Genomic DNA, 24,051 nt, shown 5'->3' with positions numbered 1-24,051 from the left:
AGGATGCTAAAAGCATTAAGCTTACTCAATCCATTCAGAGCCTTGATAGATAGGCATTCAACAGTAACTTGAGTACTATGCTGTTAATGCACATGAGTGTCATGGCACAGCACCCAACATGTTGTAAGTGGCCAATGTATGAGTGGTATAAAAGTAAAGGCACACGAAATGAACTGCGTGATTCTGTCAGCACACTAGTTGAACTCTAGGCTGTTAGTATCAATGAATCATTTTTGTTTATAGCTTGGTACACATTTTTATTGGTTTTTTTACTTGTGTTGAGGTTAGTTTCTGTACGGAGAAAAACTGTCGATAAAATTTTTGAGTTTTTTTCTGATTTATAGCACTTGACTCAACCGTTATTTACAAATTTTCAGAATACTCAGGATTTGGAATTGTCGTTATTTCTCAACATTCCAAAAATTATGGCACATTGAACAGGTCTTTCAAGTATAAGTGGAAGAAAATGTGATAAATACCTAAATAAGAACTCCTGTGCATGCCTAGTATCCAGATGGATTTGCACATGGATTCCAGATTGTGAACAAGTGCAAGGTCACTTTTCATAAACCAAAAGGCTAGAAGGGTGGTAAAACAAAGTTTTGTGCAGTGGGTTGAGAAAAGTTTAGAATCCCCACAAGTTTGATATAGTTTACTGGAGGAATTACTTTGGATTCGTATTTGCAGGAAAGAAATGGAAGGAGAAAATGATCGAGATTGGGTCTTGAGGGATTTATATGCAAAGAAAAGGTTCTGTATAACTCAGGAAGAAATTAATAAGTTACATATATTGAATTTAAAAGGGATATAATTGAAAAGTCTAAGCTATACATAAAGAATTACCAAAGGGAAATTACCAGATGTGGCTGGTAAAGCCAGAAAAATTTCATCAGAATAAGGGGTTGAAGTTAGAGGCTTAATTGAAACTTCAACCTCTGCAGCGTGCAGTGGGGACTGAGCTAAGTCCCAAGGGTTTGAGAACTTTTGAAAACAAAGGAAGAGTAGTCCTAGTATGATGAGAGTCTAAGTATGTTCATAGAAAACTATGATAAAGTTTTTGATAATAATACCTTATCTTTATCTGCTATCGATATGAGCAAAACGATCAAAAATAGTCAGCAAACTGTTTTGGTTAGTGCTAGTAACTGTGAAAAAGGTATTATTTTGTAATTCCTGCATTACAGGAGCTAATAATAACAATTTTTACAAGCCATTTGTGAAACACTGCCTAGCTATTCAACTACTGTCCTGTGGTGAAAGCAGCCATCTACATGGTTTACTGCTTCACATGACAGTATCTGACCATTTGTTTATCTTGTTTGCAGTGTCTCTTTTTATGATCTCAAAAAGCAAAGGAGCTTATGTAAACAACTTAGAAAAACTGTTTTTATTTGTTTGTTTATATAACAACTCATCTTTCATAAGGCATTTCACTGAAAGAGTGCCAGATTAGATTAATTTTATTAAAAAATTAAACTTGGATACTTTTACAAAATAACTATTACAGATATTAATCTGAAATTTTAGATTTTCAATAAGAACAGTATCCTTTTTCATTTTTTTTTATAAAAATGAATGACAAATCCTGATATGCTGCCATATCATAATTGTTTTGAGAGTTGTATATTTAAAAATTTTGTTATTGCTGTTGTAGTTGCACTGTTCAACAAAATTAACAGAACAAAATGTTTTCATGAATATTTTATTGTGAACAGTGATACCAAAGGCAAATATTTGATGTAATAGGCATCCTGGCATGAAAATTCTGAGTATCCAATAGAAATTGATCTACCACCTCACAGAGTCACACATTATGCAATTTATTCATGCCTATAAAAACACGGGTTGCGACCACATCACTTCATCCTTTTTCTCAAGGATGCTTTCTCAAGGGGACCACTACATCTCCAGTACTCAGGACGGCAGGTTATCATCGTTTAGATGATTCTATCAGATGGCAGGCTGTTGAATGACTTGAATCTGGGCAGTCGCAGATGGTATGTTGGCTTAATGTGTCACACAGTGCCATCTCAGAAGCAGCTGTATTACAAGAAGAGCTGGTCAAGGTTGCCCAAAGGCTATGTCAACCAGAACATACTGCTATCTGGCTCTAACAGCAAGGTGGAACCCTACAATGTCCTGCCATCAACTGTCTCTTGAGGTTGCTGCAGCCTCAGGTGAAAATATTTCCAACCGGACTGTGTAAAGAAGGCTCAATTCAAGTGGATTCTATGTATGGTAGGTAGCGCTTTGTATCCCATTAACCCCAAACCACTGCAGAGCTCACCAAAACTGGTTCCATGAACATGTGACTTTGAGCTTTGACAAAATGGGGTATAGTTCTGTTCTCTGATGAGTCCCATTTTAGCCTACAAAGATTCTAGATGTTATTTCATCTGGAGATAATGAGAATGCAGTACTATCCCTTCAACATCAGAGAAAGGGATACTTCGGTTGGAGGCGGTGTTCTTGTGTGAGGGCAGAATATTTGATAAGGGTACACTAACTGTGCAGAGGTACCGAGAACAGATCCTCAAACCCTATATGCGACTTTTTACGGGTGCGGTTGGTCCAGATTCCAGATTTGCTTTTCGTGCACGACAAAAATCACTGCACATAGAACTCAAGTGGTGGAGGAATATGTTGAAACTAAAGATATGCAATGATTGCCATGGCGAGCAAGATCACCAGACTCAAATCTGATCGAACATGTGTGGAAGTGCTTGGGCGCTGCACTGCACACTGAAAGGCCACTCCTCGGACACTTGAGAGCCAAAGTCTGTGCTGATGGAAGAATGGGATTTGTTGCCACAGAATCTTATAGACACCCTTATATCAAGCATCGTTCACTGCTGTCAAGCCTTTAGCCACTGGAGGGATCATACACCATACTGATGTCATGTAACCATATATTTGAGCATCTTGTGTTGATTTCTGTAATATGACCTTTTTGGTAATTCTTATACAACCCCTATAAATGTCCCTTATACTTGTCTGAATATCTTGCTGTCTCCTCATTTCACCATTATTCTCTGGTACACCACTATACCAAATTTTGTCCCACTTCATCGTATGCTGCATGAGTTACACCATGTATTCCGTTAGTTTTGTTGAGCAGTATATAATAATACAATAGCTGTTATAGCTAATTTAAATATTAAGCTATTTTAGCTGTTATCTATATAAAATTTTATTATAATTACTGTAGATATGAATGTAGTGGAGTTGCCAGTTTCTGGCCACTTTTTAATAAAAGCGAAAAAAAAAAGATGTAAATATGAATTTAGATATTCTGAAATCTGTTCTTTATTAAGAGGAAAAAAATTAAAAAAGAAATATTTGCTTTTAAAGTTGAGATGTAAAACGAGCAGAAAAATCCACCTTCTTTAGGAATTGTATTTTTTTTTAAAAAAAAGCAAGAATCAAGAATACAGCTACAATGGATCGGACACACCATGAGGCATAGAGGGATGTTACTGGATGTGCTGGAAGGCAAAATACCGGGAAAAAGAAAACAAGGAAGACCAAGAAACACCATCATAAACACAATTCTGAAGGAAACTGGGGTTTGAAGCTATGCAGAAGTGAAACACCTAGAACAAGACTGGGAGAAATGGAGACAGCTCATCAAAGGGGCAAACCAGTTGATAGACTGATACACTGAAGAAGAAGAATATGAAAATAACATTTTTTTATTTAGAGTCTTTGGTAATCAGTAAGAAAAAAATGAATATGAGTAGGAATCTGCATAGTACGAAAATAGCTGTGAGGTAAGAGTTTAGATTTTGGGATTGGCTCAATCCTTGTGCATGATGAGATTTCACAAAAGATTATGTGCCCTCCATCGGGTTAATCGAAATGGGAAAAGTATGGCTGAGAACAAGAAGATAAGAGGGCTTCTCCTCCTTTAGGAAAGTCTGAACTAATGATTCACATAGTAGATTTGCTAGAGAAGATTAGGGTGCAATCATAAAATAACTGTTCTACTACATTGTACAGGGATCCTAAGATGCAGTAATAATTCTGAATTAGAGATATAAAAGAACCAACAGCAACTGAATGAAAGGAAACAGTTAAGTGACATCTAAAAATTAATAAACTACAAGAAGCAATAACATTTATAAATGAATAACTAATAAAACCCAGTGAATGAATGAAGGATTACAGATTTAAGTGCAGGGCACTGGACTTTAACACAAAAAAGCATCAGAGTGGTGTATAAGGAACAGTTATTACTATATAATTTAAATATAAATAAACAATTGCAGAAGTAATACTCATCGACCTCGTGCTTACAATTGTTAACCCCCATCCCCTTCTACAAGTCAAACTGCATCCTAATGATAACTCTTTTCAATAAAATTATCAAAAAACTGCTAGTAGCTGTAAAAAAGCTCCCAAAGCCATTTTGTCTTCAGTGAGAAAACAAAATGTCTTTGGAAGGAATAGTAGTTTCCCCAGACAATAAATTAATTCAACTAATCTAAACAAATATCACTTTTATCTAACAGAAGACACTGTTGGTAATTAGCACTTTCATCAGTGTTCTTGATAGCGCATTTCACCTAAAATATACTTGAAATAGTGTGCTATATTTTAAATTGTTAAATATATTAAAAACAGTAAATAAAAGCTAAAAATATTGTTACTAATTTTACTTTCAGAAGGTGATGCTTTATGTAGTTGTAAAAAAAATTGCATATTAAATGTTTGTAAAATGGGAGCTCACTGTATAGCTCTCATGTTGATATTCAAGAGTTCAGTGGGCAATAAATCCCAGTATAATGAAGACTATTTGTCTTTCGGATTCTTTTCATCCGGAGAAGAGCAGCCACATACATCCTAAGTGTTGTTTGTGGTGAGAAACTGGCAAACCAAGCTTTTTGGTTTCAAGTAAAGCTGAAAAGACAGCTTCACAAAAAAGCACTCACATTTATGCAAAACACCAATTGAATATTTTAAAAGGCTTACAGCTAATCAAACACGCCAGGCTAAACAATGGACCAAAATCACAACTATTTCTGACAAAGCTCAAGAAGCAAGCTATGCTGTTGATGAAATCACATACAATTGCTGAGTCAGTAATTTAACCAGCATGCTGTAAAATATTATGTTTGGCAAGGAATATAAAAAAGAGATTAAAAATCCCTATGTCTGATAACACTGTTAGTTGGCATATACAAGACATGTCTCAAGGTTTTTTTTTTTTTTTAGGAGCATTAGCAACTAAGGCCATATTGCTCCCGGATATGCGGTGGTCATTCCCTGACATTTCCGCATCCTCTGTATTTGGTGGTGACAGGCTCGAACCGCGGTCTAATCAAGAAGCATGTGCTACACACTGCTGCTCCTTCCCACCTGGCTACGGAGGCGCCACATGTCTCAAGATGTTGAGTCACAAGTGATAGCTAACATTAAAGAAGCCAATTATTTTGCCATCCAGTTGGATGAGTCAACTGACATCACTGGAAAAGCCCAACTGCTAGCATTCAGCAAGTTTGTTTGTAATGGAGATATCATTGAACAGTTTTTATTTTGCAAACCACTTCCTGACAAAAGGCCAAGACATCCTTGATGTTGTCCACAGTTATTTCAGTTCTCACGATTTGTCATGGAAATCATGCATCAGCATCTGCACCAATGGTGCTCCCTCTAGTCTGGAAGCCTGAAAGGATTCGTCGCACTGGCCAAGCAAAAGAACCCTGGCATTGTTTTTACACACTGTTTTCTGCACAGAGAGGCCCTCATTTCAAAATCAGTAGTACCTGAGCTCCAAAAAGTACTGGATGAGATGATCAAAATGTTTAACTACATCAAGAGTAGACCATTAAAATCGAGGTTGTTTTCAGCACTGTGTTCTGCCATGGAAGCTGCTCACACACAACTCCTACTGCACATGGAAGTGAGGTGGCTATCTCGAGGGCAGGTACTTTCAAGGTTCTATGAACTGAGGGAAGAGCTTATAATTTTTAAGTCTGAAGAGTCTGAGCTGACTGCCTTGCTTAGTGATGAGACCTGGTGCAATAAATTTGCTTTTTTCCTAGCTGATATTTCCTAATCCTTGAACACTCTTAACAAGAGTATGCAGTGAAAGAATGAAAATATTCTTACTTGTACTGACAAAATTAACTCTTTTAAGGAAAAATTAACATTGTGGGGAACCAAAATCAAAAAAAGAGAACAAAGTTGAAATGTTTGAGCTGACAAAAAGTTGCAGACTGGAAAATTAAAAAATTAAAAACTTTGTAAAATTAAATTGACAAAAATCTTGTCAATTTAATTTTACAAAGTTTGTCACTGCTGAGTAAAAACATTGAAAAGTATTTCCCATCACTTGATGTATCTTCCTTGGACTGGGTAAGAGATCCGTTTGTGTTAAGAGCATTGGAATCAGCAGAATTAACTGTTGCAGAAGAAGATGAGATGATGGAAATAAGAAATGACAGAGGACTGAAACTAAAGCACTCATCAACAGATTTGCCCTCATTCTGGTTGTCTCTCCGACAGGAGTACCCCATTATCACAAAGAAGGTAATTGAAGCACTCCTTCCTTTCTCTACATCGTATCTGTTGAGAGGCTGGCTTTTCTGCAATGAACACGATGATTCGCAGCTTCGAACATTGGAGGAGGACTTGAAGGTATGCTTATAAACCATCCAACCTTGGACAAGAGACATCACCAAGCACAGGTTTCCCACTGGTACTTTTTTTATAAATAGCATATTTTTCAATGATATCTTATTTCAATAACTGGAATAATAACATAAATTTTAAAAATAAATCTTCTGAAATCCAGATAAATATTATTTAAAAAAAAAACAATTAGAATTTTAGCTATTGAAACACAATCTTAATACACATTTTTTTAAGTGATAAAATCTCTCCTTAAAAAACTGATAGTGTGCCTTGACAATTTTAGCACCTTGCTCAATGTGCCGCGAGTTGAAAAATGTTGAAAATCGCTGATGTAGAGGTAGATCAAAGGAGAAAGAAATATTTGCAACATGCTTATGCCAAAAAAAAGGTCAAAAGTTGGGATTATCTTCAGTATAAATGCATGTTTCAAGTAGTCATTAATATACAAAAGGGAACAGAACCTTGGGGTTCTGTTCCCTCCAGCATTTGAAGTAACAGAGCCAACTACCATCACTTGTGGTGAGTAAATCTGTTTACACAATTATAAGGCAGACCATAAGGCTAAATCTGGTGAAACGTTTTAGAAATGTTTTTAGCAACCAACTGGTTAAGTTTCTCCAAACCTTCTATGGAATTTATCTACAAATGAGCAGTATCAGTGGAAGATTTCAAGATATTAAGATTTAGTAGTTTATAGATTTCCATAGTACACCAGAAAGAGTTAAGGTAAGCACAACACAATGATAATTAGAAGAAAGGGATTTGTCTATATATGAGTAAATTTACATGCAGAAGGAAAAACACTAGTAGAGAAATGCTATCGGGACTTTAAGACTTTTGTGGCAATGAGATTGGTTCAGGGATTCATCTGATCTTTTTTCTCTTATAAAACTAAGGACAGCAGTGGGTGAGATGTGTTTTGTACAGTAGATTTACCAAGTGGTTAGAGGACAGTGTAGTAGATTGATCAGAATGGACAAAAGTTACAGTTGTATTGTGATGTGCTTTATTTTTATCCACAATTAGGACAGTGCAACAAGCTTAGCAGATTTGTTGGACAACCATAATATAGATAGAGGATTTCATCCCTATAAGAATAATTACAATGAAATGATCTGGAAATTTAAGCAAGGGTGAGTTTTTTGAACATGCCAGGGCCCTGAGGAGTGAGTTTTTTTCACTAGTGGGCTCTATAGAGCAAGTTTCTCAATGAATTTTGAAAACTAAATAAATGCTTTTAAATATTAATCTGTTCTTATTTTGACTTGGTTTCTCAATATTAGAGTGAAATTATTTCAAATGTAACTCAGAATTAAAAAAAAAAATCTCAAAAATAATAGTAAAAAACTCAGTTACTTCTTTTTTGATGTAACATTATCTTCTACATCTATTTAAGTATCACTTGATTCAATTTTATCAACTCAACTTTTGGATCCAAATTCAAGAGGATTTTGACTTTTGTTAGCCAAAATCAAACATCAGTGGCTGACCGCATAATTTCCTCCTCTGGTCAATTTTAAAATATATTTTTGTGATGCTGCCTATCTTATGTGTCTAATGTCTACAATTACTTTGAAACACAAATAAGTGATGGAAGCACCGCTTACCAGAATATCTGTAACATATTTTGAAGTGTTATTTGAAATGACTAACAATTTATACATATTCTCAGTATCCACACATGAAAAAAACGTGTGTGTGGAGATATATACATGTTCATACTCTAAAGAGGTTACATAGTTGTCCAATCATAGAAAAGGAGAGACTAAGTGTGAGATATCAATGGGGAAGTTAGGACAATGCAATATCAGGATTTAAAAGAAGGGGAAGTATGGCTAGACAGAAGTCACATTCTGTTGTGATATGTGTTATTCTTATCCTGAACAGGCTAAGCACAATTTCTTGGAAAACCATGGTTTAAATAAAGAATTTCATCTCTATAAAAATAATTACAGTTGAATGATCTGCAGATTAAAAACAGTAGTCCAATAATAGAAAAAAGAATATAAATTATGCACACCCCCTCTCATTCCCAACTGTAGTCATATAAGGTTTAGACTTGTGATGGCCCATCATGACTCCTACTGTCCTCTAAGTAGCTAGCAAAGTTTTATGTACTTTGAAGGGCTGTTGGCATAGAAAAGATCAAAAGTGCATAGTATCTAGTAAGTGAATGATTATGTTGGGTGGAGTTGCTATTAATAAAAAAAACTCAGCATCGCTATCACTAGGTCTGTGTAATAGAAATCAACCAGTTCTGTATAATTTGCCAAGCTGGGAGAGCAACAGGGCAAAACGAGATGAGGAGGTTGCAGATTAAGAGGACTGTGATACAGACAAATGCACAAGTAATTAATGCAAATAACATTTATGTAATGGTGGTGGCAATTTTGTCATAAAAAGTAGGTAGAGTTTAAAAGATTGTTGATTACAGCTAAGGCAACATATATTTATGAAATGAATTAGAAAGTTTTAGATCTTTCACATCTGGTTTGTTCCATTAGTATTAGTAGCGGCAAATGATGCAAGAAAGCAAACTTATACAGCATCAGCAAAAAAGAAAACTCCTCCAATTTCATCTATCCTTTCCCTTCAATAGTTTGTCTACTTCTTCCCTGAATTTATTTAAGCTATCCACTTCCACAACAGATGGAAGTTTGTTCCAGCAAGCCACCCACTGGCTAAAGGCAAACTTCTGAGCAAGAGGAAGATTATTCCCATCGAGCAAGAGGAAGATTATTCTGAGCAAGAGGAAGAATCCCATCAGATGCATTGAGCATGCTCAAACAATTCAAGACTTTATACACCTCAATGAGATCACCTCACAGGTAGGCTCCTGGTGCCAAGCGAATTCGAGGTCAAGCATTCCTATTGCGAAATAAATAGTGATAAGATGTCAAAAAGAGTTTTAGGTGTCAAAAATACGGCCACTCACAAACAGCTGGCCATGGTAACCCTGCCTGTGCTCAGTGTGGTGAGAAAGACCATTAGAGCAAGGAATGTTCAGCTTCCAAACCAATATATGTAAATTCCAAGGAGAGTACTTTGCATATTCCAGACCATGCGAGCAGTGGAAGTATGAAAAAGAAATCCAAAAACTAAAAACAGAGCTGAATATCTCTATCAAGAGGCCAGAAAATGCATCCAATCAATAAATAGTGGGAAGCTTTCATATGCCCAGAAGGTTTCTGAGATATGCACCATAGGTATGCAAACTAAGATGACTATCTCACCAAGAGAGTCATTCACTCTGATTGCACACTATTTATTGTGTTTACAAAAGCCCACCCATAAAATACAGTCAGCTGCTACTCCCATATCTGTACTTCCTAATGTCCACCACCACCAAAACCAAGTTGTAATGAAAAGCTACAAACATCAGAAGGGCAACCTGCAATACAAGAAACAATGGATGTAGAGGTTGAGATACTGGATGACTTGGTTTGGGAACCCTTTGCAGAAGGAAAAGGTATGGTAACAGGTCAACGTCCTTTCTTATCAAAGAAAGATAAAGCCAGGACACAAAACCAAGCTCTCAGCCCTTTAGAAACCACAGGATGGACCCAACAAATCTAAATAATGGGTGCGTTCAAATTTTTACAATGGAACTCTTGTAGGTTCCATTGAAATAGTGAAGGCATCAAGGCACTCCTGAGTAAGCATGAGCCAACTTGTGCTTACAGGAAATGTATTTAAAAGCAAATGAGGACATTTACTTGCATAACTGTTCAGTTATTTGCAAAGACAGAGCTGGGAATGGACCTACCCTTTGAGGAGTCTCCATCTTTGTGGGTAACCACATCTCCTTTCAAGCTACACCACTTACCACTAATGTATAAGGCTGTACCAGTTCAACTTACAGTAGGGTTTCTCTTAACTGTTTGCTCCATCTATTTGCCACCTGAGAATGCCATCCCCAGGCAGACCTTGATGATCTCATTAGGTACTTGCCATCCCCTTTTCTGTTACTAAAGGATTTCAGTGGATACAGTACTCTATGAGGTAGTGCTGACATCAGTCGAAGGGTCAGACTACAGAGCACATGCTTGAAAACAAGACTGGCTCTTCTAAATGTGGAACGTAACATTTTTTCCCATGCCTACTGTACATTCGGCTCCTCCGTAGCCAGGTGGGAAGGAGCAGCAGTGCGTAGCACACGTTTCTTGATTAGACCGGGGTTCGAGCCTGTCAGCACCAAATACTGAGGATGCGGAAAGGTCAGGGAATGACCACCGCATATCCCGGAGCAATATGGCCTTAGTTGCTAATGCTCCTAAAAAAACACCAAATAACAAATAACAAACTGTACATTTACTGTGATTGATCTCTCTATATGCTCCACTTCTCTTCTTCCTGTTTGTACATGGGAGGTTGAAGACAACCTTTATGGTAGTGATCACTTCCCTGTGATATCCACCCTTTGCAATGCAATACCATGCCACCCATCTAGAATACCACAGTGAAAGATCGATCATGCTGACTGGAATGCCTTAAAAGATCTGGCATTGTTTGATACCACTACAGTCAGCAAGGAGCCAATTAAGGATGCAGCAAAGCACACAACTGTGTTGTCCAAGCAGCGGCAATTGCAATCCAAATACGTTGACTTATTTCCAAAACAATGGTGGAATACTAAATGCACAGCAGCAAGAAAGGCTGAAAACAAATTGTGGAGGATATTTTGTTGTTATTCCACCACAGATAAACTAATAGCCTTCAAACATGCATGTGTCAAAGCAAGTTACATAAGACATCAGAGTCTGAAGGAATCTTGGATCCATTTCACATTTTCCAGGCTTTATCACCTAATCTTGTTTGGGATAAAGTCTGGAATAATGAAGGGCACATGCACATCTCACACTCCATAGATCCTAGAGCATAATGGATGTGCAACTGCAAAAACACGTGGGGAAACATTTATTAAGTGTCTGCCAAACATCTTACACCCATGAGTTTCTGACGCTCGAACAAAATGCTGAAAAGCAACAGTTTAAGTTGTCTTCATATAACTGTGAAGAATATAATCAACCCTTCACAGAATAGGAAATAAAAAAGTGGCACTATTGCTATCCCAGATGACATCCATTATGACACGAATAAACATCTTTCATCTGAATCTATGAATTGACCACCTGTTTGTACAACAGAATCTAACTTGAAGATGAATTTCTGGACTCCTGGTATGAGGCAATCGTGCTTGCCTTCCCAAAGCCAGGAAAGGATTCAAAATTTCTGAATAATTACCACCTGATTTCTCTGACAAGCTACTTGTGCAAGATTCTGGAAAGAGTAGTCAATGTCTGTCTCGTGGTATTTAGTAGAAAATGACTTTCTTTCCAAAGTACAATGTGGTTTCCAAAGGAACAGGTCAGCACTTGACCATTTAATAAGATTAGAAACATCTATTTGAGATGCTTTCCTCAAATGCGAGCACCTGCTGTCAGTTTTCTTTGATATGGAAAAAAAGCTGTGTCATCCAAGCTGGATGACACAGCTTGGAGATTTAGAATTTTAAAGGATATCTATGATATGGGTCTTAAGGGTTATTTAGCCCTTTTTATTAAAAAATTTTTATTGAACTGTTCATTCCAAGGTTGTGGGGATTCCATTCTCTGTCAATCTTTTTGCCAAGAGGAGAGAGTCCTCCAAGGGTCAAGTTCTGTTACACTTTTTGCTATCGAAGTTAATTCTATTACTAAACTTCCTCCAACTGTAAACAGCACCCTCTTCTTTAATGATGACTTTACCATCTTACCCCAGTCATGCAACATGAAGGTTATTGAAAAACAATTGCAGCATGCCACTGACTGCATCAAAACTTGGGCAGTGGCTAACAGTTTCAGGTTCTCACCTCAGAAGACTATCTGCTTACACTTTGTCGCAGACAGAACCTTCACCCTGAACCAGAACTCAAGCTTGGACAAAACATCATTCCAGTAGCACCCAAGACAAAATTCTTGGGGCTCATATTCAATAAGAAGTTGACAATTTTACCACATATCTGTCAACTATAGACAAATTGCATAAGGAGATTGAACATCCTACATGCCATCTCCTCCAATAAATAGGGAGCTGACTGCTGCACTTTACTCGCCCTTTATCATGCTCTTGTCCAATCTAAATTAGATTATGGGTCCCAAGTGTACTCATCGGCCTAGAAATAGCATACCATAATGGCGAGACCCAGTTTACCTCCAAATCATTTGCATCGCTACTGGAGCATTTAGAACATCCCCGTCCACAGTTTATACATCAAAACCACCACTACTGCCACTAAAATACACTTTTTAAACTTAAATCCCTGCCTCACAACCCTATGTGGACATCTGTTTTCGAGCCACTATGGGAAACTCTCTATAACACCTGTCAGCCTGCCAACCATCCCTTTGGTATCCATGTCCAAGAGCTATTCAGAAAGCTTAACATCATGGTAGACAATGTTGCTCAATAACCAAGGCAACTACTATCGCCGTGGCATGCTCACAAACCATCATGCGACTTCTCTATTAAAAATTAGAGTAAGGTCATCACCCCATCTTCTGTCCACCGAGCCACATACTTTGACTTCTTGCCTATCTTCACTGATGGCTTGAGTTGTCTGTCAGATTTGCTGCTCTCCCAATGGCAACAAACTTGGCATGAGCAAGTCACAAACAAGCTGTATCAGATAAAGCCTGTAATCCAACACTGGCAGTCTAGTCTGTACAGGACTGCAGAGAGGAAGTTTTCCTGGCTCACCTCCGCTTAGGACTACATCCTATGTGGAGGCGAGCATTCCTGCTGAGGACAGATGACTCTCCTGTGTGTGAAAATTGTGGCATCTTTTTAACCATTCATTACATTTTATCTGAGTGTCCACATTACAGACTTGAAAGTGTTTTATATTTTACCGCATTTAGTCATCTGGCTGAGCCTTGTACACTCAATCAGATTTTATCTGCTAAAGACCATATGTCTTCTTTTTTTAGTTATTTGAAATCAGTTAACTGTTTTACTCATATTTAAAATTTACCTATATTGTTATATTTTATAAATTTTTATTCCTTTATTGTTATATATTTTGACATAGTGACCTAATTCTTTAGGTCACTATGTCACTGAAATTTTAATTGTGTACTTCTGTATGACCTTGTACTAATGCACCAATAAAACCCAAAGTAAACCAGCCTTTTGATGAAGCCCTTCATGACTCATACTGTATGCACTTTCCATCACCAACAGTTGTTCCACGCAAGGTGACAAATGTCACAGCCAAGAATAATCTAGTATTATTCTGTATAAAAGTGGTGAACAATTGTTGAAATCTCTGTAGTAACTGATGGGGCAAAATATCCCATCCTCCTGGTAATGCTGGTTTCTTTTATACTTTATGGAAAGTGGACATATAATAAATTTAAAACAGACCTTCTAACCGAAGGAATTTGACAAAAAAAATCCTTATGAATTTATACTGAGTTCATTGCAGCATGACAGAGAAATCCTTATTTTCTTAAAATAAGCAAACTGATAAACATATTTGGTCATACCTTTCTAGAGTCCTGTATATTACAACATATGGCGTAATATCTATATTGTGTGTAATTTAAACAGTTTTGAAAATAGTCTTAACACAATGATCTTACCTGCACTATGCATATTAGATGTCTCATCTGATTATCATGGATAAGCAAATCTGACCCTGAAGAACAAGGATAATAATGTGATGACTCTTACTTTCTGTATGTTAAGGCTGTTTCTGCATATCTTATGAACCGAAATACATATATTACATAATATAACACGAAGCACAGTTGTACTCATTTGAATCAATGAAAACAAAAAAGATATCCCAAGAATAAAGAAATCCACTTCTAATAATGGGGAGGTTAAAAAAAAAAGAAAAAAAAAAAGAAAAACCATCTGGAGCCATATAAAATGTCCACAGACAAACAGAAATTTGTAACTAAACTCTATTCATTGTTTGATATAAGCATAATATCAAAGTACTTGCATATACATATATTCATGACAATTTCAGATTTAAAAAAGTATAACATACAAAACTTATAAAATGTGAGAATTTCTTGGGAGTTTTAATTTTCTGAAAATGATAATCTGTAACCGTAAACATAATTCCTAGCTGATAATAACTCAAATGAGAGAGAGAGAACAAAAAAAATAAATAATTAAATAAAATTCAAAGATACTTTATATAGCAACTCATGAAAAAACAGTGAGTTAGTGACCGAGAGAGGAGGCAAAAAATGCACTGAGACTAAACCACTATTGTTTAGAGGTCCACTAAAAAGTCATATAAATATATAAAAATAATCAAATTATTATTAAAGTGTAATATTAGAGCCATTGCTACTGGCATGTTATTTTATTCATCACACTGTGTTTTATTTCTCAAGAAATGGCATGCAGCATTATGGTAGTGGTAACTTCACAGTGGCTTTGCATATGCTTTGGTACCAGGGTTCCATCATTGGAATCCAGCATGTGCAGCCCTGCACCGCAACCCATGGAAACTTGGAAAGGGGGATCCTGGTGGGTTAGGGGGCCCAGCCCTAATACACCAATTTGGCCCCTGCTTCGACAAGGCAGGAGCCCCCAGACCAGCCTGACTGGGATCAATCAGCTGGTGGTTCTTACTGCTAGGGTTAACTGCATTCCAATAAGTCTCCCTCTCTTTGGTCCTGGAATAGGGTCAGGACTTATTGGAAATGTGGGTATGATGCTACTAAGCAAACTTGGTGTCCCATTTGTGTATGCATTACCTGCTAGTTCTTGAGTGGGCATCCCCCTCGTAGGGCTCTGTGGTGGGTGAGGTACTTAGGGCATCTGAAATTTTTATTTTATTCCTGTGAGTAATTTAAATCCCGCTCTTTCTTCTGGGACCCCACCAAGGCCCATACCTAATCGAAATGACAACACTGAAAACACCTCCATAAAAAGAGCCAGAACTGAGAGCACACCACTCTTCCTCACTCTCCATTCCACAGGGGAGCAGTCAGTTGGGAAGATGTCACCCTTTGGCATCTTCCCAGAAAAGATTAGAAAGGTTGGTAGGATCACCTAAATCCATAAAACAGTTGTGTTCTGGTGACCTTGTAGTTGAAGCTTCATGTACAAAACAAGCCGAAAAAATTCTGAAACCCACATCGATAGGGGGAATGCCTATCATCTTAACCCACCACAAAACTCAGAACTCTTAATGAGGTGTGATATCAAAGTGGGACCTTCTTCATGTCTCTGAAGATGAGATCTGGCAACCCTGCCTGTGCTCGATGTGGTGTGAAAGACCACAAGAACAAGGACTGTTCTTCTTCCAAACCTATTTGTGAAAATTGCCTGCATACCTTAGAGCATGCCAGCAGTGGAAGGATGAAAAAGAAACCCGAAAACTAAAAACAGAGCTGAATATCTCCTACCCACAGAGTCCAGAAAATGCATCCAAACAAATAAACAGTGGGAAGGCTTCATACGTCCAGAAGGTTTCTGTGAAGTGCACTATCAGTACACAAACTGAGATGACTATACCAACTGGCCCTGGGTGCGAAGGGAATTCGAGGTCAAGTGTTCAAAGTGGGATTTATATAGTGATCTTTCTCAGTGATAAAAGTTCCTTTTAAGTTGTATCGTTCTCTATTTCATTTATAAACTATTTCTACACTTGGAAAGTCGCAAGTAAGAACAGAGAAAGGAAATTCACCTTTCTCTGTATATTACTTTATTTTCTAATCAACCAACTTTTCTAATCGCGTGGCCTTCTTGCGGTACTGCTCCTGCCTCTCCATGGCACAGCCAGTAACCTGGATGGAAAAGATAATCCTCCAGAGTGAAAAGGAGCTGACATAGATAAAGAAAATTATCCAGCATTAGACCCTTTGAGCTCAAATACCACAGATTGGTATAACTGTGATCAGGGTAATGCACAACATAAGAGCTTAAAAAAAGACAATCACCAACCAGAGTATCCAACTTTCATTATTATCCATTCCTTAACTAGTCAACCAGTGAGCAAACTCTAGAGATTCCTAGAAAATGCTATTGGATCACCTAAAATGGTCAAAAGATTAGTCAGGGGATTTACTCATTGAGATGACACAGTTTAAACATTCAGAACTATTGTTAAAGCTTACAGCATTTGGGGGCATTCCTGTTAAAATCTCTTCCCACACAACCCTAAATAGTTCCAAAGCTGTTATCTCTGAATGGGATCTGTTGAATGTAACAGAAGAGGAGCTTGTCAAGAACTGAAAGATCAAAAGGGTCATACAAGTTAAGAAAATTCTGACTCACAGGGATGGCAATCTCATTCCAACCTGTAGTATAATACTCACATTCAATACTCCAAACTTACCAAATACAGTTAAAGACAGTTATCTAAATTGACATATCCATCCAATATGCTGTTATAAGTGCCAGAAATTGGAACGCTCTCAGACAATGTCAAGGAAGCAACATATGCCCAATATATGGATCTCAAGATCACGTTCAAACAGATTGTACTGTAACATCTCCAGTTTACCATAACTGCAAAGGAGATAATCTTACATATCATAAAAATTGCAAGTTATGGAAACTTGGAAAAAAAATGCAGAAATTTAAAGTTGAACATAAAGTGGCTTATCAGGAAGCAAGACAGCAAATACTGAAAAATGCTTCAGCAAGTACATATGTAAATGTTACAAAGAAATATCATTCAGTTGCTACTCAAACCAATGATGCGGTTCTGCCTGACAAATTGCTTGCTGAATGGGCTAGAGCTCAGCTATCTTTGAAGCAAAAGAACAGAGACCAGACTTGTAATACTCCAATTTCCATCCCCTCTACTAGTTGCATCAAGTCGCAAAGTGAGATCAAGATATCAAAGGCTGAATCTTCTGCCTAAAAAACCAAATTAATACTGCAGTAATGGACATAGATGACAAAGTATCCCCAGGGGCTCACATCTGGTGAGCATGAGCTTGGCACACCCAGGGTCCTGAGCTGGATATCATCATTCTTCTCTTCTTTGGTGATTTCCTTCTACTTCTTTCTCTCTCTCTCTCTCTCTCTTAGGGTAAATAAATTTTTTTTTTTTTTTGTCTGGTGCAGCAAAAGCCTCAGGCTTCCTTGCACCATATGGCTGATGATAATAATAATAATAATAAACACAAAAAGAACCTGTAGAAATTTATGTTGAAGAAGATATCAGCGCTGGACATCATACCATTCCTAAAAAAGATCACCATAAGCCTACTGCCTCTAAAAAAAAGCAACTAGATCATCGTACTACTAAAATTAAATAATGCAGTGCATTTTATAATGGAATTGTTGAGTACTACGTAAAAATACAGATGAACTCTACGACCTAATCCGAGATTTTAATCCAGCAGGCTTACAGGAAACTTATTTAACTCCACAAGTGAGACCCTCAATAATATACTTTGTTGTTGTTGTTATTTGGTTTTTAGGAGCATTAGCAACTAAGGCCATATTGCTCCGGGATATGCGGTGGTCATTCCCTGAATGACCTTTCCGCATCCTCCGTATTTGGTGGTGACGGGCTCGAACCCCGGTCTAATCAAGAAGCGTGTGCTACGCACTGCTGCTCCTTCCCACCTGGCTACGTAGGCGCCAATATACTTTGTATAGATGTGAGAGGAATGCAGCAACTGCAGTGCATGGAAGTGTAGCAGTTTTAGTTTCCATTAGTACTCCATCTAGGCAAATCCCCTTGCAAAGTAATTTAGAAGTTGTTGCTGTACAAATAGAACTTGGAATAATTTTATCACTTGTTTATATTTATCTTCCACCGAATATACTTGGAGACTTTGATGAACTCCTTGCTCAGATACCATCTCCTATTTGTTTGATGGGTGACTTTAATGAACACCACCCATTGTGGGGAAGTCTACATATTGATAAATGAGGGCAGCTAATAGAAACATTACTGGACACACAATCTAATGCAGCTGCACATACTCGTGCATTTTCCCACAAGAAATACTTCTCTCAGGCCGACCGGGCTAGCCGAGTGGGTAAAGTACCTGCCCAGCAACCCAAAGGTTGCGGGTTCGATTCCCGCCTCGGGCTTGGATCAAAGTACTGCAAAAACCTTGTTAGGTGCAATATGGCCACAGAAGCCGATGCGCCAACAACTACCAAATCAAAAAAAAAAAAAAAAAAACTTCTCTCAGAGATCTATCTATTTGCTCCCCTGCTCTGCATCCAAGTATACATTGGGCAGTATTGGAAAATCCACATAATAGCAATCATCTTCCAATTACTTATATATTCCAAACTATCTCCAACTGTCCAGAAACTCACAGAAGATGGATATTCCCAAAGGCAAACTGGATAAAATTTTCCTTAGGTACCGCTTTAGATAAACACTTCATTCAGAATCAATCAATAGATGAAGGGCCAAGGTAAAGAAAGCCAACACGAGAACGACGAGAAACATCGGATAACTTACGCAGAAAATTAGTTTCCCGATACGGTACTCTAGCACTGCTCGCTTGATAAACAGACGTTAGGTGTTATCGGTCTGGAGCAAAGTCGAGAACGATATATTGATGACAGGTAGACGTGGCAAACAATGTGCTGATTGGTGCATGAACACAACACACAATAACATCGGTTTTGTATCTTGTAACTCAGAAGCACTAATAGTAACTTGCCCTAATCACCGTTTTCCATAATGGTGAAAAAAGATCAGGTTACTTCCACTTGAACCCCTCCCAAAATGAGGGGATAACCTAACCTTTTTTCTTTAGAATCATGGGTGGACTAGTGCAGAAATTATTTATTAACAAAATATTAATTTTTTATTACTGTACTTTTATTTTTTAAGACACTCGTGCAGATACACACGCATCATAATGTCAATCAACACCTCAATAGCTATTCGCTCTATATATATATATATTTATATATATATATAAAGAATCTTTCTTTCTTTTCCTATTATTTCCTAACCTAACGTTTAAGGTTAGGTCACAAAATAAAAGAAAACCTTTTCTATTATTTCCTAACCTACCATTTAAGGTCAGGTTACGAAATATAACAAAAAATAGAGAAACCTTTTCCTTTTTTCTTAACCAAACCTAAATCAACAATATAGTAAAAACACTCATGAACTCTAAAAATCTGCTTTTAATAATGAGAAAAAAACATAATGAAGAACATAAAAATGAACGGAACAAAACTTATTAATTTAGTTTTCATCAACCAACGTTTTATTTTCCTTACAAATTTCTTCCATCTTTAAAAGATTCACCGCTACTATTACCTATTTACCGTTCATCATAAAACTATTATGCATCGTTCTTTACTCATAAATACACATTATAATGTCAATCAATGACTACACAGTAGCTTGTCTTCTGTTGCGCCCACCACCAATCATTTCATTGTTTGCCATGCCTAACTGTCAATCAATATATCCTTCTCGATTTTGGCTCCAGACTGATAACACCTACCGTCCGTTTACCGAGCAAGCAGCGCTAGAGTCCAGTGTCGGGAAACTAATTTTCCATGTAAGTTATCCGACTTTTCTCGTTGTTCTCGTGTTGGCTTTCTTTACCTTAGCTACTGACCATATCACTAAACAGATACTAGCAGCAGCTGATAAAACTATTCCTCAGTTGTCGACTTGTCCATGCAGGTGCAAAAATTGCTGATGGGATGATGAATGTATTAGAGCAAAAACAAAAAGGAAAAGAATAAAGCTTGGAATGTTTTCTGCAAGCATCCTACTACTATTAACTTTATAAACTATAATAAATTCAATTCTAAAGCATGACAAATAAGAAGAAAGGCCAAAAAAGATCTCTGGATACAGTTTGCTTCCACTATCACAAAATACACCAATACTAGATTAATCTGGAGGAAAATCCAACTTCTGAATGGCAAATATTCATCGTCATCCTCTCCTATATTGAACTATAATGGACAGGAACTACCTTCTAGACGTTCCCCCAAAAACATAGTAAATGCTTTCGCTGAAGCTTTTGCCAAAATTTCTGCAGCAAATTCATATGCTGCTTCTTTCCAACAAATTAAAGAGGCAGCAAAAAGGCATAAGTTAAAAATCAATACTGGTCTTTCTCTCTCTTCCATATAATGAGCCTTTTACAATATCTGAGTTAAAGGAATCTCTTAACAGAGCACCCAATAGTGCAGCTGGCCCTGATGGTATATTTTATATTATGCTAAAACAATTGAATGATACAACTTTATAAATTCTTTTCATATTTTTTTACAGAATTTTTCAGGAACATGTTTATCCTCACTTTTTTGAGACATTTACTTGTATTAGCTATCTCTCTGATCCAGTTAATTATTGCCCAATTTCCATAACCTAGTTGTTAGCATTAGATGGAGGCATACGATGCAAGAAAGCAAGCTTATATACCATCAGTCAAAAAAAGAAGAATCCCTTCCAGTTTCACCCATCCATTCACTCCAAAAGTTTGTCTAGTTTAGCCTTGAATTTATTTAAGCTGTCAACTACAACGACAGATGGAAGCTTGTTCCAGTAATCAACAAGGCAAATTTCCGCACATCTATTCTGCAACTGTCTTTCCTAAATTTGAATTTATGCCTCCTCAGGTGCTGAATCTGAGCACAGGGGAAGAATCCCATCAGCATTGAGCTTGCTCAAACCATTCAAGGCCTTATACACCTCAATCAGATCACCTTGCAGGTGCCTAGTCTCCAGACCCTGCAATTTGCAGAACTTAAGCCTATCTTTGTAACAGCAACCCTTTGTTACACTCACTAATCTCGCTGCCCTTCTCTGTACTCATTCTAGTAGCTCAACATCTTTCCTAAAATGAGGCCCCCAGACCTGTATGCAGTACTGAAGGTGCTTCCTGACACTTGTCTTATACAGGGTGATTCAGGAGGAATAGTAAATATTTTGGGAGGTTATAGTATCGATTATTCTGAGTAAAAAAGTTCCTATAAACATGTGCCCAATTCTCAATGGATATGGAGATACAGCTGTTTGAAACTGGCACACACACACAGCTCCTTGAATCAGATATAACCAAGAAGCAATTATAACTTGATGCTATTTGGTGTTAGAAATGTTGTTAAGAATACCACATATCTTCACACATGCTGAATATTCCGATACGGTGTTTGTCTATGGTTTTTGTGGGGAAGTGCTACTGCTGCTTGTAGAGAATACCATCGACAGTTTCCTAACCACAGAATACTGGATTCAAGACAGTTTACTAGTGTTTACACCAAACTCCACGAGACTGGTACAGTTCCCAGTGCTCATATTTCTTCTGAACATACAAATGGACAAAATGTGGATGAAATAGAACACATTCTTCAGTCAGTAGAATGTAGCCCTACTATTAGTAGATGAAGAATTTCTATGCGTATCAGTGTTCCACAGACAAGAGTATGGCAAACATTATGTGAGTAGGGGTTGTATCCATTTTACATACAGCGGGTGCAACACTTTCAACCAGAAGACAATGCTTAGCAATTCGAATTTTGTTGATGGGTAAATACTAATCGCCGATCAATTCCATTAATACTTTTCAGCCATGAAGCTACTTTCACCCGTGATGGTATCAACAACACCCATAACTCTCATAGGTGGTCAGACGAAAATCCACGTGCCACTATAGAAACAAATTTTCAACATCGCTTCTCTGTAAACGTGTGGTGCAGTATCATCAACGATCAGTTGATTGGGCCTGTTGTGTTACAAAATTGTCTTACAGGGCCCATTTATCTAGAATTTCTGCAAAACAAACTTCCATTACTATTGGTCCTGGATGTTACCAATGATTGGAATGTACTTTCAGCATGACAGAGCTCCTGCATATTATACCCATCTGGTGATACAATATCTAAATCAAACTTTCCCTGAATGATGGATCGGCTGCAGTTGTTCTGTTCACTGGCCACGAAGGTCTCCAGACCTCATTCAGTTATATTTTTGTTTGTGGGGATGGATGAAAAGAACAGCATACACAGAAAAAGTGAATACAAAAAACGAATTGCTTGCTCGCATTTCGAATACTGCTGCCCTCAAAAAGGAACACCAGAAAGGAACGACCTCAGAAGAACAACACATCATATTACCACAAGAGTTACAAAGTGCATTGAGGTTGCCAGTGGGATTTTTGAACGTCTATTGTGAGCTGTAAAAAATTTTAATTATTTGTGTTTTGTATTATTCAAAAAGCCAATAAATACAAACAATATGTCATTTATCGTTCTTTAATACCTCTCATAATGGTTTTGTGCATGCCAGTTTCAAACAGCTGTATCCATTGAGAATTGGACACATGTTTATACGAACTTTTTTACTCAGAATAAACAATACTATAACCTCCCAAAATATTTACTATTCTTCCTGAATCACCCTTATAAGAGAATAATCACCTCATTATCCTGATAGCAAAATTCCTATATATCATTGACAAGCCCCACTCTTGCAACCTGCCTGCACTGCTCAGAAAACTTCATATCTGACTGCACAATTATCCCCAGGTCTTTTTCATTCTCCCACTATCCTGAGTTGTTATTTTTGGCACAAGGGCTGCTTAGGCTATATTGTGCCTATCAGTGATATGAAAATTACCAATGGTGACTGTTATGGAAACAGTCAGAAACGATCATATAATTTTATTCGATTAAGAAAGCAGAATAACTCTGGGATTACCATTGTTGCCTATAATAAGAGAGAGTTTCAAAGGTTCTTTTAGATTTGAAAGAAAGCTGAATGAGAGTTACCAAGCATGTTTGTATAGGGTACATTCAACAAGAATGTGCTTCTTTGTGAGCAGACAATTGTAGTGCATACACTGCAAAGGATCATTTCCTGTGAGGAGAAATTGGTGAGTAAACTGACTATGATTGATTCGTGCTCTAGCTAAGATTACTTCTTCCTTTCTGTTTGTACAGGAACTAGAGGTCCATAACTGTGGTTCTGGTTTTATTTTAAAATAGCTTATTATCCGTTTGAACTTGCTATAGATGTTAAATCTGTAATCAGCATATGGAACACAAAAACATAAAGATGCTGGATTGGATGGATGTTTTGAAGCATAGTCTGTGCATTAATTTCCTGGGATCCAGCAGAAGATGACTACTTGTAGGCATTCCTGCATATGTATCATCTTACTTCTTATAGTTTTTATTAAAGGATTGGTTGGTGAGTTGATGTTTTGTAAGGTTACTAGTCTACTCTGCGAGTCTGTATATATTACATATTTTTTGATGGAGAGATGGAGTATATTTTCTAGGGCAAGCTTGATGGCAAATAACTCAGCTGTATAACTGCTGCATTCAGTAGGAAGAGATAGTGTTTAAAGGGAAAACTGCTGCAGCACCTACTCAACTATCAGACTTTGATCCATCCGTAAATATTTTTGTCAAATGTGGATAATTTTGTGTGTGAGCAGTATGAAGTTG

At 37.3% G+C, this 24,051-nt stretch overlaps 1 protein-coding gene across 2 annotated transcripts in view; it reads right to left on the bottom strand.

Moving 5' to 3' along the window:
* Positions 1–24,051, bottom strand: part of LOC150090971 (zinc finger CCCH domain-containing protein 10-like) — a 1,521,236-nt gene that overhangs the window by 58,199 nt on the left and 1,438,986 nt on the right. For both annotated transcript variants that reach the window (XM_090373667.1, XM_090373676.1), the window contains one exon: positions 14,259–14,314. In XM_090373667.1, coding sequence (XP_090229793.1) covers positions 14,259–14,314 — 56 coding nt within the window. The remainder of the gene's footprint in view (positions 1–14,258; positions 14,315–24,051) is intronic.

Source organism: Mastigoproctus giganteus, chromosome 1, assembly GCF_048544385.1.
Source record: "Mastigoproctus giganteus isolate SK-2022 chromosome 1, ASM4854438v1, whole genome shotgun sequence".
Classification (NCBI taxonomy): Eukaryota; Metazoa; Arthropoda; class Arachnida; order Uropygi; family Thelyphonidae; genus Mastigoproctus; species Mastigoproctus giganteus.
The sequence above is the reverse complement of the archived record's forward strand: the minus strand, read 5'-3'. Positions and strand labels throughout refer to the sequence as shown.